The sequence below is a fragment of the Hyaena hyaena genome, unplaced genomic scaffold (assembly GCF_003009895.1).
Source record: "Hyaena hyaena isolate Hyena2069 unplaced genomic scaffold, ASM300989v1 scaffold_699, whole genome shotgun sequence".
Lineage (NCBI taxonomy): Eukaryota > Metazoa > Chordata > Mammalia > Carnivora > Hyaenidae > Hyaena > Hyaena hyaena.
This window is the reverse complement of record NW_024081332.1, coordinates 756,309-768,339: the sequence shown is the minus strand read 5'-3', so window position 1 is coordinate 768,339 and position 12,031 is coordinate 756,309. Positions and strand designations below refer to the sequence as shown.

The 12,031-nt window shown below is 39.3% G+C and overlaps 1 protein-coding gene and 1 long non-coding RNA gene across 2 annotated transcripts in view; one reads left to right on the top strand and one right to left on the bottom strand.

Annotated features, from left to right (window-relative positions):
* DNAH6 (dynein axonemal heavy chain 6) overlaps positions 1–12,031 on the top strand; it is a 215,350-nt gene that overhangs the window by 171,066 nt on the left and 32,253 nt on the right. The window contains exons 62-64 of the mRNA XM_039217619.1: positions 170–305; positions 4,288–4,457; positions 10,754–10,944. Of these exons, the coding sequence (XP_039073550.1) occupies positions 170–305; positions 4,288–4,457; positions 10,754–10,944 (497 nt within the window). The remainder of the gene's footprint in view (positions 1–169; positions 306–4,287; positions 4,458–10,753; positions 10,945–12,031) is intronic.
* Positions 1–12,031, bottom strand: part of LOC120220497 — a 30,210-nt gene that overhangs the window by 3,479 nt on the left and 14,700 nt on the right. The gene's annotated exons all lie outside the window — the stretch shown is intronic.

Genomic DNA, 12,031 nt, shown 5'->3' with positions numbered 1-12,031 from the left:
CAAAGGTCTACAGGTAGAATTGATTCAGCACCTATCTTATTACCTTGCCTTGGCAAATGATTATTTTTAACATGCTACTGAAGCTTGCTTTTTCACGAAGACTGGGTGAAAGCATATTTTGTGGTTGTCTTTGTGAACTATTATTCATTTTCGTTCTGTCTTCTAATAGGAACGCCCACCTAAGCCTGGAGTTCCCTGGCTGCATGATGCCATGTGGTTCGCGTGCTGTGACTTAGAAGAATCGTTTCCAGTTTTTAAAGGACTTACACAATACATACTGTTACATCCTATTTCCATACAAATAGGTAATATGTTGAAAAGGATCTACTATAAGGGGGTTGTAAATAGGCTCACGCATTTTTTTAAGGCATTCATTTTTTTTTTTATTTACTTAGAGAGAGCACGTGCGCAGCAGATAGGCAGAGGGAGTGAATCCTAAGCAGGCCCCATGCTGTCAGCATAGAGCCTGATGTGGGCTCCAACCCTCGAACTGTGAGATCATGACCTGAGCCAAAACCAAGAGTTGGAGACTTAACCAACTGAGCCACTCAGGCGCACCAGGCCCATGAATTTTCAAGATTTATATTTACTATTACACCCAATTTAAAAGGATATGCTGGTAATAAACTATAATTTTTTAAAAAAGCTATAATTAATTAATTAATTAAAGGGATGTGCTGGGGCACCTGGGTGGCTCAGTTGGTTAAGTGTCCAAATGTCGGCTCAGGTCATGATTCCATAGCTCATGGGTTCAAGCCCCGCATCAGGCTCTGTGCTGACAGCTCAGAGCCTGGAGCCTGCTTCAGATTCTGTGTCTCCCTCTCTCTGCCTTCTTCCTCATTCATGCTCTGTCTATCTTTCAAAAATAAATAAACATTTAAAAAAAAATTTAAGGGATATGCTTACCTCTAAGAATTGTCTTAGCTGCACCCCATAAGGTTTTTTTTTAACTTTTCATTGAAAGATGACATACATATTAAAAAGCATACAAATCAAAATCGTAAAACTTGATATTATCAAAAATTAACTGTACTTATGAGCCACCACCCAAATCAAGAACTGAAATAATACCAGCCTCACAGAATCCTCTGATACTCCCTCACAGGATCCTTTCCCTCTTCCCTAGAGGTAATGCTTGTTCTGAATTATAACATTCTATGTTAATTTTCCCCACAAGTTTTAATATGTAGCCCTTTCAATTCTAAAAGTACACATTTTACGTTAACTAAAATTTAAATAATAAAAAAAGAATAAATAAAAAGGATGATAAGAAAAGCCCTGAAAAAAAGAAAAGTACACTTCTTAGTTTGAAAGCATTTAGGATTTGGAGGAACTATCTTTTTATTGTTTATAATGTAATTATGTTATGGAAATTGGGGCACATGGGTAGCTCAGTCATTTGAGTGTCTGACTCTTGATTTCACTATGATTGCCAAATTCTCTTTGAAATTCCAGAATTTTTCCCATCATATCTTGTGAAAGTATGCTGTTCATTATGACTAAGTTTAGGATTATTTTCTTCCTACTAAATTATTTGTTTTCATTAAATAATATGCCCTTTACTCTATATAATTATTTTTTGCCTTAAAATGTATTTTCTAATGTTAATGTAATTATAGCACAATTATCTTGGTTAGGGTTCTGCCTCTATATATTTCATACTCTTTATTTTAACTCTTTTGTGTCATCATGTTTTGGGTATCTTGAATGGAATTTTGTTGTTCTGAGCAGTATGAGAGTCTCTCTTTTTTAACAGGAAAATTTTAATTCAATAGTATTTATTACAGTAATCGCTCCATTTGAGGGGCTCTCAAGTGGGGAATATTTTATCTTCTAGGGGACATTTGTCAATGTCTGTGGACAATGTCTGTTGTACAACTGGGATGGTGCTACTGGCATCTAGTAGGTAGAAACCAAGGATGTGGCCAAACATCCTACAATGCTCAGAACAATCCTCCAGAACAAATAACCACTTGGCCCAAAATGTCCATAGTGGTGAGGCTGAGAAACCCTGATCTGTTTGGACTTAACTTCTATCACCTTATTTTGTGGGGTTTTTTTTTTTCTTGGCAGCCTTTTTCTTTGCTTCATTTTTTCTCCTTTCTTGCCTTCAGGTAGCTTATCCATTCTTTCCTTTACCCCATACTTATTTGAAGTTCTGTGTTCTATTTCTATTCTTTAATAATCATTCTCATACTTATAATACGAATATTTATTTAACCAGTAAGTATAATGATTTAAAGTCTACATGGGCCAGAATTTCTGGGATCCTAATATACTTGTTTGATTTCTAAATAAAGACTAGAAAAAAATGAAATGCTCTTCAATAAATGCATCAACCAGAAATTATGTTTCTATGCTGAGGACCAGTTAAACAAGACACCTAGAGATAGAGGCAGAACACAAAAAGGAAAACACTCATAGGGGAAGCCCAGAGATGGCCAGTTAGGGACAGACCCAAAGCAGAAAGAGCTAGATGGGACATAAGAAACACAAGGACAAAGAAAGAAGGAAGGGGTGGAAGCTAGAAGGCAAAGAAATTCTGGGAACAACTCATCATGTTTGGACAAAAAGCACCATGTGTTATCCCTGTCGATTGAGACTAAAAGTTCAGCTATTTAAAACAACTTTCCTGCTTTCATTTCTTAAACTTCAGGGTTTATTCTGGAAATAGTTGTGAAGGTTTGTACATGTGTGATAAGAGGGCTCGTGTTCTAAAAGTAAGCTTTAGATCTTTGCAGGTGAAGTTTAATCATTCCAATGGCATTCTTACCTTCAAAAGCTCCCTAATTGCCTTAATCTTATGTCTTTGATGGTTTCTAAGTGCTTCACGTCCTAATAATTGAGAGTTACTTAAAATATGCTGTCAAAACCTCTCTCATTAGCCAGAATCCTAGTGACTATACAATAAACAATAAGAACCTTAGAAAAAGGAAGTCCTTTTGGAATAAGTGGTTCTATCATCTGGTCCTCAGAGTAACACAACCGTCTTCAACCAAAGAGCATGGTGGTGTGATGTGCCCTGTGGTCTCACATCATATAATTGTCTGTATTCCATCTAGAGATCAGAAGTCTTGCAGAAATGCACACTCCTCCAGAGTCATAGTCTTGAGTGTCACTAAATTTCTGTCACCACCTCTTTGCTATTACTAGACCCTCAAATAGAGCCCCAGCAGACCAGCTGGAGAAAGAGGTTTCTTAGCCTGAAATTCAAGCCAATGGTTTTGCCTAATGTCCAACCAAAGGAAGTTGTTTGGTTATTGGAGGACAAACTGGCTGTGTTGGCTTGTTAAGAGGCTTACAGCACACCATATACCCTGCACCTACAGGAATTTCAATGCAAACTCTTACCACATGTTAAAACCATTATAAAGGCTGGGGCACCTGGGTGGCTCAGTCAGGTGAGCGTCTGACTTCGGATCAGGTCTTGATCTCATGGATCTCCACACTGAGCTCCACATTGGGCTGGCTGTTGTCAGTGCGGAGACTGCTTTGGAACCTCTGTCCCCTTCTCTCTCGGACCCTCCCCTGCTCACAACACACACACACACACACACACATACCCTCTCTCAAAAATAAACATTAAACAAAATATTTAAAACGATTGTGAAGGCTAACTAGGATCCTAACCCTCATGTGAGATGCAAGCCATTTCTTATAAATATTCCATGGGGGAACTGTTTATCAGGGTATAGAGTTGTATATATGTCAATTTATCCATGTATTATTTATATAAATGAAATTATTTATGCCAGAATTTTCAGTTTGCTTCATCTCCGCAAGCCTGATAATTGTTATTTCCTACCACAATTTTTTTCTGCTTTTTCCTCTACCTCCAACAGTGATTAGTTGTACTCTTCACTATTATCTGACACATAGGTTCATTTTGTTATTATTATATATTTTAATTAATATAACTTGACCTGCTTGTCCCATTTAATTATATTTGCCTTGAATTCTAATTTATTCAGTGTTACTCATATCACTTCAATTTTATATTTTGCTCACATTTGATTAATGTGTCTCTATGCATCCTTTTATTTTTAACCTCTTTATTTTGTGATTTTGTTTTAGCTTTGCTTTTTGTAAGTGGTTTGCTATTGGATTTGTTTTCCAATCCAATATTAAATTCTTTTTAATTAGGTTGGGTAAAGGGAGATTAATATATTTTCATTTGTTGTAAAAACTGATAATAAATGTAGAAATTTTTAAATTACCAAATATATTTATTTAATTTCAAAGTCAGACCAACTCTAATTAAACCATCTTTTTACATTGTATTTCCAGGATCTTTTGAGACTTATATTAACCCACATGAATGGGAAGGCTATTCTATATTGAAGGAGGAAGAGGAAATCATGACAGAAGGAAAAGAGACGAAAAGCCGTAATTCTTGGCATCCAGTATTAAGTTCTTTCCAAAAGCTACTTCTCATTAAGTGTTGCAAAGAGGAGAAGGTAAGGTGTTGCTTTTTTTTTTTTTTTTAATTAAAGGACTGTGTTATAGTTATTTTTACTAATGCTCATCAGCCAGTTATGCTTCATAACTGACTAGATTTATTTGTTTAGAGATTAACAATGGCCAAGTTTGGGGGGAGGCAAGAAATAGAGACTCTGTGTTATTAATAGAACATGTTTTATGCAGAAAATGAAAGAAAAGGCTAGAGAACCATCCAGGAACCTAGTCATCCTTTCCTAGCATGCGCCATTAGGGACTTGTGCTCTCCCAAGAGGACAGTGGTCACCAGAGGGCAGCAGTAGGGAACTGATAGGCCTTTCAGATCTTGGGAACAATGGGAAGAAGTCTTTTGAAGAGAACAAAACCACAGTCACCAAGACCAGTTTGAAGACTGTTGGACTGGTCTATGTAAGAAGTTATGGCAGCCAGAATTAGGATAGAGATTGTAGATGGGGCGCCTGGGTGGCTCAGGCGGTTAAGCCCCAAGACTCTTGATTTCAGCTCAGGGCATGATCTCATGGTTCATGAGTTTGAGTCCTGTGTCTGGCTCCACACTGAGTGTGGAGCCTGCTTGGGATTTTCCTCTCTTTTTCTTCCTTCCTTCCTTCCTTCCTTCTTTCCTTCCTTCCTTCCTTCCTTCCTTCCTTCCTTCCTCTCTCTCTCTCTCTCTTTCTCTCCCTCTCTCTCTCTCTCTCTCTCCCTCCCTTCCTCCCTCCTCCCTCTCCCTGTTCTTGCAAGCACGCACTCTCTCTCAAAAGAAATAAACTTTTTTAAAAAAAGGATAGAGGTAGGAGATGGAAGAGATAGAGGAGGGTGTAGAGATGAGGCAACTGGTATGGCTTCCAGTTTCTGCTTGAGTGCAAGACGGGGTAGTGTAACAGCAAATGATCAAATGTGAAAGGAGAAATGTATCACAGAAAGATGTCACAGAGTTTGTAGTACCTGCCAGCTATCAGAGTACATAGCAGCCTGGAGACCAATTAATATGTAGGTAGGAAACTCTAGAGAGAAGTGTAAGCTAGAAATAGAGAGTTGGGAACCATCAACATCAAGCTGGGAAGTATATCAAACAGGAGTTGTTGGAATCAAATAGGAATAATACGCAATGGAATCTGGTTTCTTCAACAACATATTTTGTCTGTTTGTTTATTTGTTTGTTTTGCAAGGGGGAGGAGGAGATGAAGGATGAAACTTAATCAATCTGAAGAGACTTGGATAAATCAGTTGATTTCTATGTAGAAGTTTTATTTAGGTCTGGATTTAAATATACTGTATTTAAACACACACACACACACACACACACACACACAGGCATTTATAACTTAATTAGGGCAAAGTGAACACTGACTAGATATTTGGTGATGTTAAGGAGTTACTGTTAATTGTTTAGATGTGATTATGACACTGTGGTTATATGTTTTCTAAAGAGTCCTTATACTGTAGAGACATGTTCTGAATTACTCAAGGATGAAATAATATGACACATGAGATTTGCTTCAAAATAATCCTAAGGTGTGGGGGAGTGGGTGGTTATATCAATGAAACAAGATTCACCTTTTCTTGATAAATGTTAGAGCTGGGTGAAACATCTCATTCATTATTCTCTAATTTTATGTGTTTGAAATTTTCATAAAGAAAAAAAATGTTTTTCCTCCTACCACATCCTTGAGCACCAGGACTCCCTTGCAACATGTCCCAGGAAGGCTCTCCAAATGTGATCAAAGCTACAAATGATGCAGCCATACCAAATTCACAGAGGATTAATTGAGAACTCTTATTAATACATTGAACCAAAGACCTACTTGTGTTATACTATCGAATAAAACTTGCTTTACAAATGAACACAGAGGATTCTGGAATTTGGATTAGGTTTCAGAAATGAAGAGCTAGATATGCACTCCAGAGGGGACAGGGACTTGAATCAGTCAAGACCACCAACAAAATCACCCTGAAGAGAATATCCAAGCATGGCAATGTTATACCAGCTACACATCCTCTCAATCAGATATAGTGACCAAGGCATTTGGGAACCACCCTCATCCTGGTACTGATTCTAGAGAATGACTTGCTAAAGAAATTTGGGTTCCAGAGTAAAGAATTTACATTCCAAAAATCTGGATTACCTGCCAAGAGAAAAAGATAACCTGAGGAAGCCTTATAATAGGGACAAGATCAGAGACAAGATCTGTGTCATGGGAGACTGCTATCCCCAGGTCTGTTCATGAACAGAGCCCTTTGGGTGTCCAGTGTTTCTACATGGTAGAGTCAATTGCTCTTTTGGGAGAAAAGATGTTCCAATTCAGTGGCTTATGTGAGGTACCGTAATCTTGACGTCAAATTCAGCCTCCTTCAGAAATAGCATGTTTGGACCTAAAGATGAAACTTCATTTCAAAAACCTTTAAGTAAACCACGTGGTCAAGTCATTAGAACTCCACAGGAAGTAGAATGCCTATCATTCCAACAATTCTTCCTCCATCATCAGTATTAGCAACAGTTCTTAGCAATTTGAACTAGAAAGAGTAAAAAGAAATTATCTAGTTCAGAGATGAATAAAGATTGCCAGATAGAGAAGAATTCATGACCACACCAAAGCTAAGAAAAGTCCTGTATACCAGTGTTCTCAAATTTTGGTGTGTATCAGAATCATCTGGAGTGCTTGAGAAAGGACAGAGACCTGGGGCCCACCACCCAGAGTTTCTAATTCAGCATGTCTGAGCAACAGGCTAAAAATCTACATTTCTACCAGCTTCCCAGATGATGATGATGCTGATCCTGAAGCCAAACTTTATGAACCCCTGCTTTAATATAATTAAACACATATAAGGAAACCATTATTCTCAAAGCAGACGACTGAAGACATCAAGATATATGTTGTGACATGCATCATTGTTGATTTCCACGGCTAAATCTACTGAGAATCCCAACCTTGACAATCCTGGTATCTCAGTCCAGCCTTCCTCTACCTCAGGAAGGTGGCAGTCTCTTTGAGAACCAGGCTTTCTCTCTGTTGAAAGCCACACTGTAGACAAAGTCACCCAGGATGAAATCTTCTTAGAGAAACAATTGCACGGCTCTTCCAGTTTGAGAAACACCAGTTAATTGAATGCATTTTTACCACTGAACTATATACTTAAAATGGGTAAGATGGTAAATATTGTGTTACATGCATTTTACCACAATTTTTTAAAATAAGAACTTGAGTGTGATGGAGAAAATTGTGAGGACTTGTATTCTAATATAGTGCACAATTTGGAAGCTGTCCAGGGTCTTTCCTTCATATAATATACTATAGCTGAAATGAGGTTTGGTCACTCAGGAGGGATGAACAGGGGTCATGATCCCCAAATGTTTAAGTTTACCTTCTCATCACAATGAAAGCAATGGGCAGGGAGTTCTCAAACACAGAGTCTCTCAAGAATGAATTTGTGCACTATTCATCTAAATTCAGCAATTCTCTGTGGATTCTGATAGAGAACATGAACTAAAAAATACTCTGAAGGTCTCAGCCAGAGACCATAAAGGATCAAGCAGCAGGCCAGGAAAACAGTTCTAAGCAAGACAAATGGAGCCATAAATGTCAGAATTGGACAACTCAATTTAAAAGGAAGTGTGAGGAGCTCCTAGCAAAGGACTTGGTGATAAAGAAGGAAGACATTCTAATCCTGCAACCAGTCATGGGATTTCCAGAGGATGGTCTTTAAGAAATGCCTTCCTCTCTAGATCATAGGTATGAGAAATAGGAAGCATTTCCACATGAAATGCTTGCCAGGATTACCATAAAGATCTTGATCAGAATGACACAGCCCAGAAGGGTCACAGAAGGGGATCCATTCCAGCCTGTGATACGGAAGGAACCTGAAGAGCAAGCAGGTCAGTGGGTCCTTCCTCAGAAAGTACGGGAGCATGGACGGCGCAGGAAGCACATGGAGGAAGACCCCAGAATACCCAGAGTTAAGACCACTGCAGGATGAAAAGACTTCCTTGGATGATAAGGACTCTGAAAGTAAGGATATTGTAGATACAGAGTGCCCTGAAGCTGGAACTGAGGACCTGATAAGAAATGCCAGGCAGGAAATCCTCCACACTCCTCCCGCAGGAAGGGCGCACTCTCTAACCAGGCTGCTCTGTCCGAGTTGCGTTCAACATCAAGAAGCCAGCCTTGGGGGCACCTGGTGGGCTCAGCCCATTAACACTCTTGGTTTCGGCTCAGGTCATGACTTCATCAGGGAGTGAGCCTCAAGTCCGGCTCCACACTGGCAACGCTGACAATGCAGAGCCTGCTTGAGATTTTCTCTCTCCCTCCCTCTCTGCCTCTCCCACACCCTCTCTCTCAAAATAAACAAACTTTAAAAAAGAGGAAGAAGAAGCCAGCCTGGTTCACTCATAATGACTAGAATAACTAGAATCCAAGCAACCGCTGTGCTAAGTGAGTAAGATAGCAGTTGTTAAGACCATCTTCTATTTGGGCGAGATATTGGAAACAGCAGAGGACTCCTAGCCACTTAGTGTGAAAGTGAAGAGGACCATTTAGCAACTGTGGTGAGGCACACGTTCCTGGGCTGGCGTGCATACTCAGTTCCGTGGTATTACTGTCTCCCTCCAGCTAAGAAGCGTGTTACCACCTGTATTTACATAACAGCCTCAAGAAATAATTGGTGCTTTGTGTTGTTATTCATTATAAACTCTAAGTACTTTCTGTCAAAGTAAAAAGTAAATAAATAGATCATACCATCAAAAATATTTTTTAAGTGATAATGACATCGATGTTGAAATTGTATTTAGTCACTCACTGACATAGAGAAAACTTAGCTCCAAACCCCCTTGGCCCTGCAGCAGAGCTGTCCCTTTTGGACCATGTCATCTATACCACAATATAGCCTCACGTAAGTGGGCAAGCTTGTAAACATCTTTTCCCAGACTGGCCACAGAAGGGTGCAATCCAAGGTCATGGCCCTGACCCAGGCTGAGATATCCCCTCTCCAAATAGCAATAACAAAAAACATGCAAGGGTTGTTTGGACAGGGTGATGTGAATACCTAATAAAGGGTTAATTTTACAGAAGGGCTGCTGCTTACAGTTGTGCCAGATGTGCACCGCACAAGTCTTAAGGGAGCCATTTACATTGTATATATTGTAGGTTAGGTTTGTATATTTATCCTGACAGCTTTCTGGCACAAGTACCTTGAAGATCTCACACAGAGACTCCATACAGGCTAGAGAGGGAGAAGGTCTGCAAGATAGAAATGGGGTAAGCAGCCTAGGATAGGATCAGTGAAGGCAATACATTGGTGTAGGAAGTGGTGGGGCAGGAGTATGATCATCCAAGCTGAAGCGAATTCCCAAGAAAGGTCCGAAGAGGCTGATGACTAAAATGAGAGAGGAAGATGGGGAGACAAGATATGCAGTCAATTCTGAGAAGTTGGCCTATGAAGGGAAGCAAAGAGACAAAATAGCTGGGAGGGATGTGGCGCCTGGGTAGCTCAGTCAGGTAAGCATCTAACTTCCGCTGGGGTCGTGATCTCCTAGTTTGAGCACTACATCAGGCTCCGCACCGAGTACAGACTCTGCCTGGGGTTCCCTCTTTCTGTCTCTCTCTCAAAATAAATGCACTCAAAAAAAAAAAAAAGCTAGGATGGGAGCAGCAATCAAGAGAGAACCTTTAGTTTTAAGAATTGGAGACAGTAGAGCCTAATTGTATGATGATAAGATCTAGGAGAAAGGGGAGATCAATAATGCAGAAAGAAACAGTGGAAGGACAGGGGCGCCTGGGTGGCTCAGTGGGGTAAGCATCCTACTTCAGGGCAGGTCACGATCTTGCAGTTTGTAGGTTCAAGCCCCATGTTGGGCTCTGTGCTGTCCGAGCCTGGAGCTGCTTTGGATTCTGTCTCCCGCTTTCTCTCTGACTTGCTCTCGCTCTCAAAAATAAACATTAAAAATTTTTTAAAAAATAAAACAGTGGGAAGACTGAAAGTAAAGTCCACGAGAATGCGGAAGGAGTGAGTTAGGATGGGACAGGAGGAGGCCAGGATGGGGGAGCAGGCTTATAAATGGAGGACATGACGAGGGACTTTCCTCTCATCCAGTAGTCCTCGTGCTCAGGAAGTCATGAGAACCGTGGCTGTTGGCAGTTACATGGTGCACAAACCCAGTAGGAAGAAATATACCTAATCAAGAGGGAATGAGTGCAGAAGAACAGGGCACCACCCTCTGAGGAGCTGAAGGATAGAAATGGGATGGAATTATGAAGGATCTTCAACATCTTATTTTTTAAATATTTTCCTTTTCAACTTTCAGGTCGTTTTTGCTCTTACAGACTTTGTAATAGAAAATCTTGGAAAACGCTTTATAGAGACACCACCTGTGGACCTGCCCACTCTATACCAAGACATGTCAAGTAACACTCCCCTGGTATTCATCTTAAGCACAGGCTCTGACCCTATGGGTGCATTCCAGAGGTTTGCCCGGGACAGCGGGTATTCAGAACGGTAAGGTCCACATTGTGTAGTTTTTATAATTCATTATGAACAGCCCCTTGTTAAAATTGGCCCTTTTCTCTTCCCTCTGTGGAGTGTGAATTCCTATATTTAGGTATCCCTTACTAAATACATAAGATACATTAATATTTAGCCATGTATGTTGTTAAAATGGGGTTAAAAATAATAAAACCAGATGTAAACTTCATTTGAACAAATGAAAGACTGTCTAAAATGTATAATAATCTAGTGGAATAGTGACTAAAACTTATTTGTTATTTAAGACATTATTTTAATGTATCCATAAAAGTTTACTCTGTATGAAAAACAGATTGTCTTAATGTGTACTATCAATAGGAACTCTTATTTATTGCTGGTGGGAATGCAAATGGTACAGGTACTTTAGAAGACAACTTGGTGTTTTCTTATAAAATTAACATACTCTTACCATACAATCTAGGAATCAACTCCATGGTATTTACCCAAAGGAGTTAAAAACATTGTCATGTCCACACAAAAATCTACACATGTTCATAGCAGTTTTATTCATAATTGTCAAGCTTGGAAGCAACCAAGATATCTTTCAGTATGTGAATGGGTTAAATACACTGTGGTACATCCGTAAAGTGGAATATTATTCAGCTTTAAAAAGAAATGAGCTATCGAGCCATGAAAAGACATGGAGAAACCTTACATGCATATTATTAAGTGAAAGAAGCCAAGCTGGAATCTGTATGATTCCAACTATATGTCATCCAGAAAAGGCAAAACTATGGAGATAGTAAAAAACTTAACAAAGGGTTTACATCCAAAATAAAGAATGGAATCTTAGGAATCAATAAAAGCTAATTGACCCACAGGGGGAAAAAAGGGAGGAAGGGGAGAGAAGAGATATAAATGGGAAAATGAGAATAGACAGATGGCCAATAAATAAACCTATGAAAAGGAGAAACAATTTAAAACTCAGTGAGATACCACTATATATACATCCACCAGGTGTTAGCAAGGACATGGAGAAACAAACACTCTTGGTAGAAGTATGGAATGGTGGCATCACTTTGGAAAAGAGTTTGAAATTAGAATAGTTAAACATACGCAT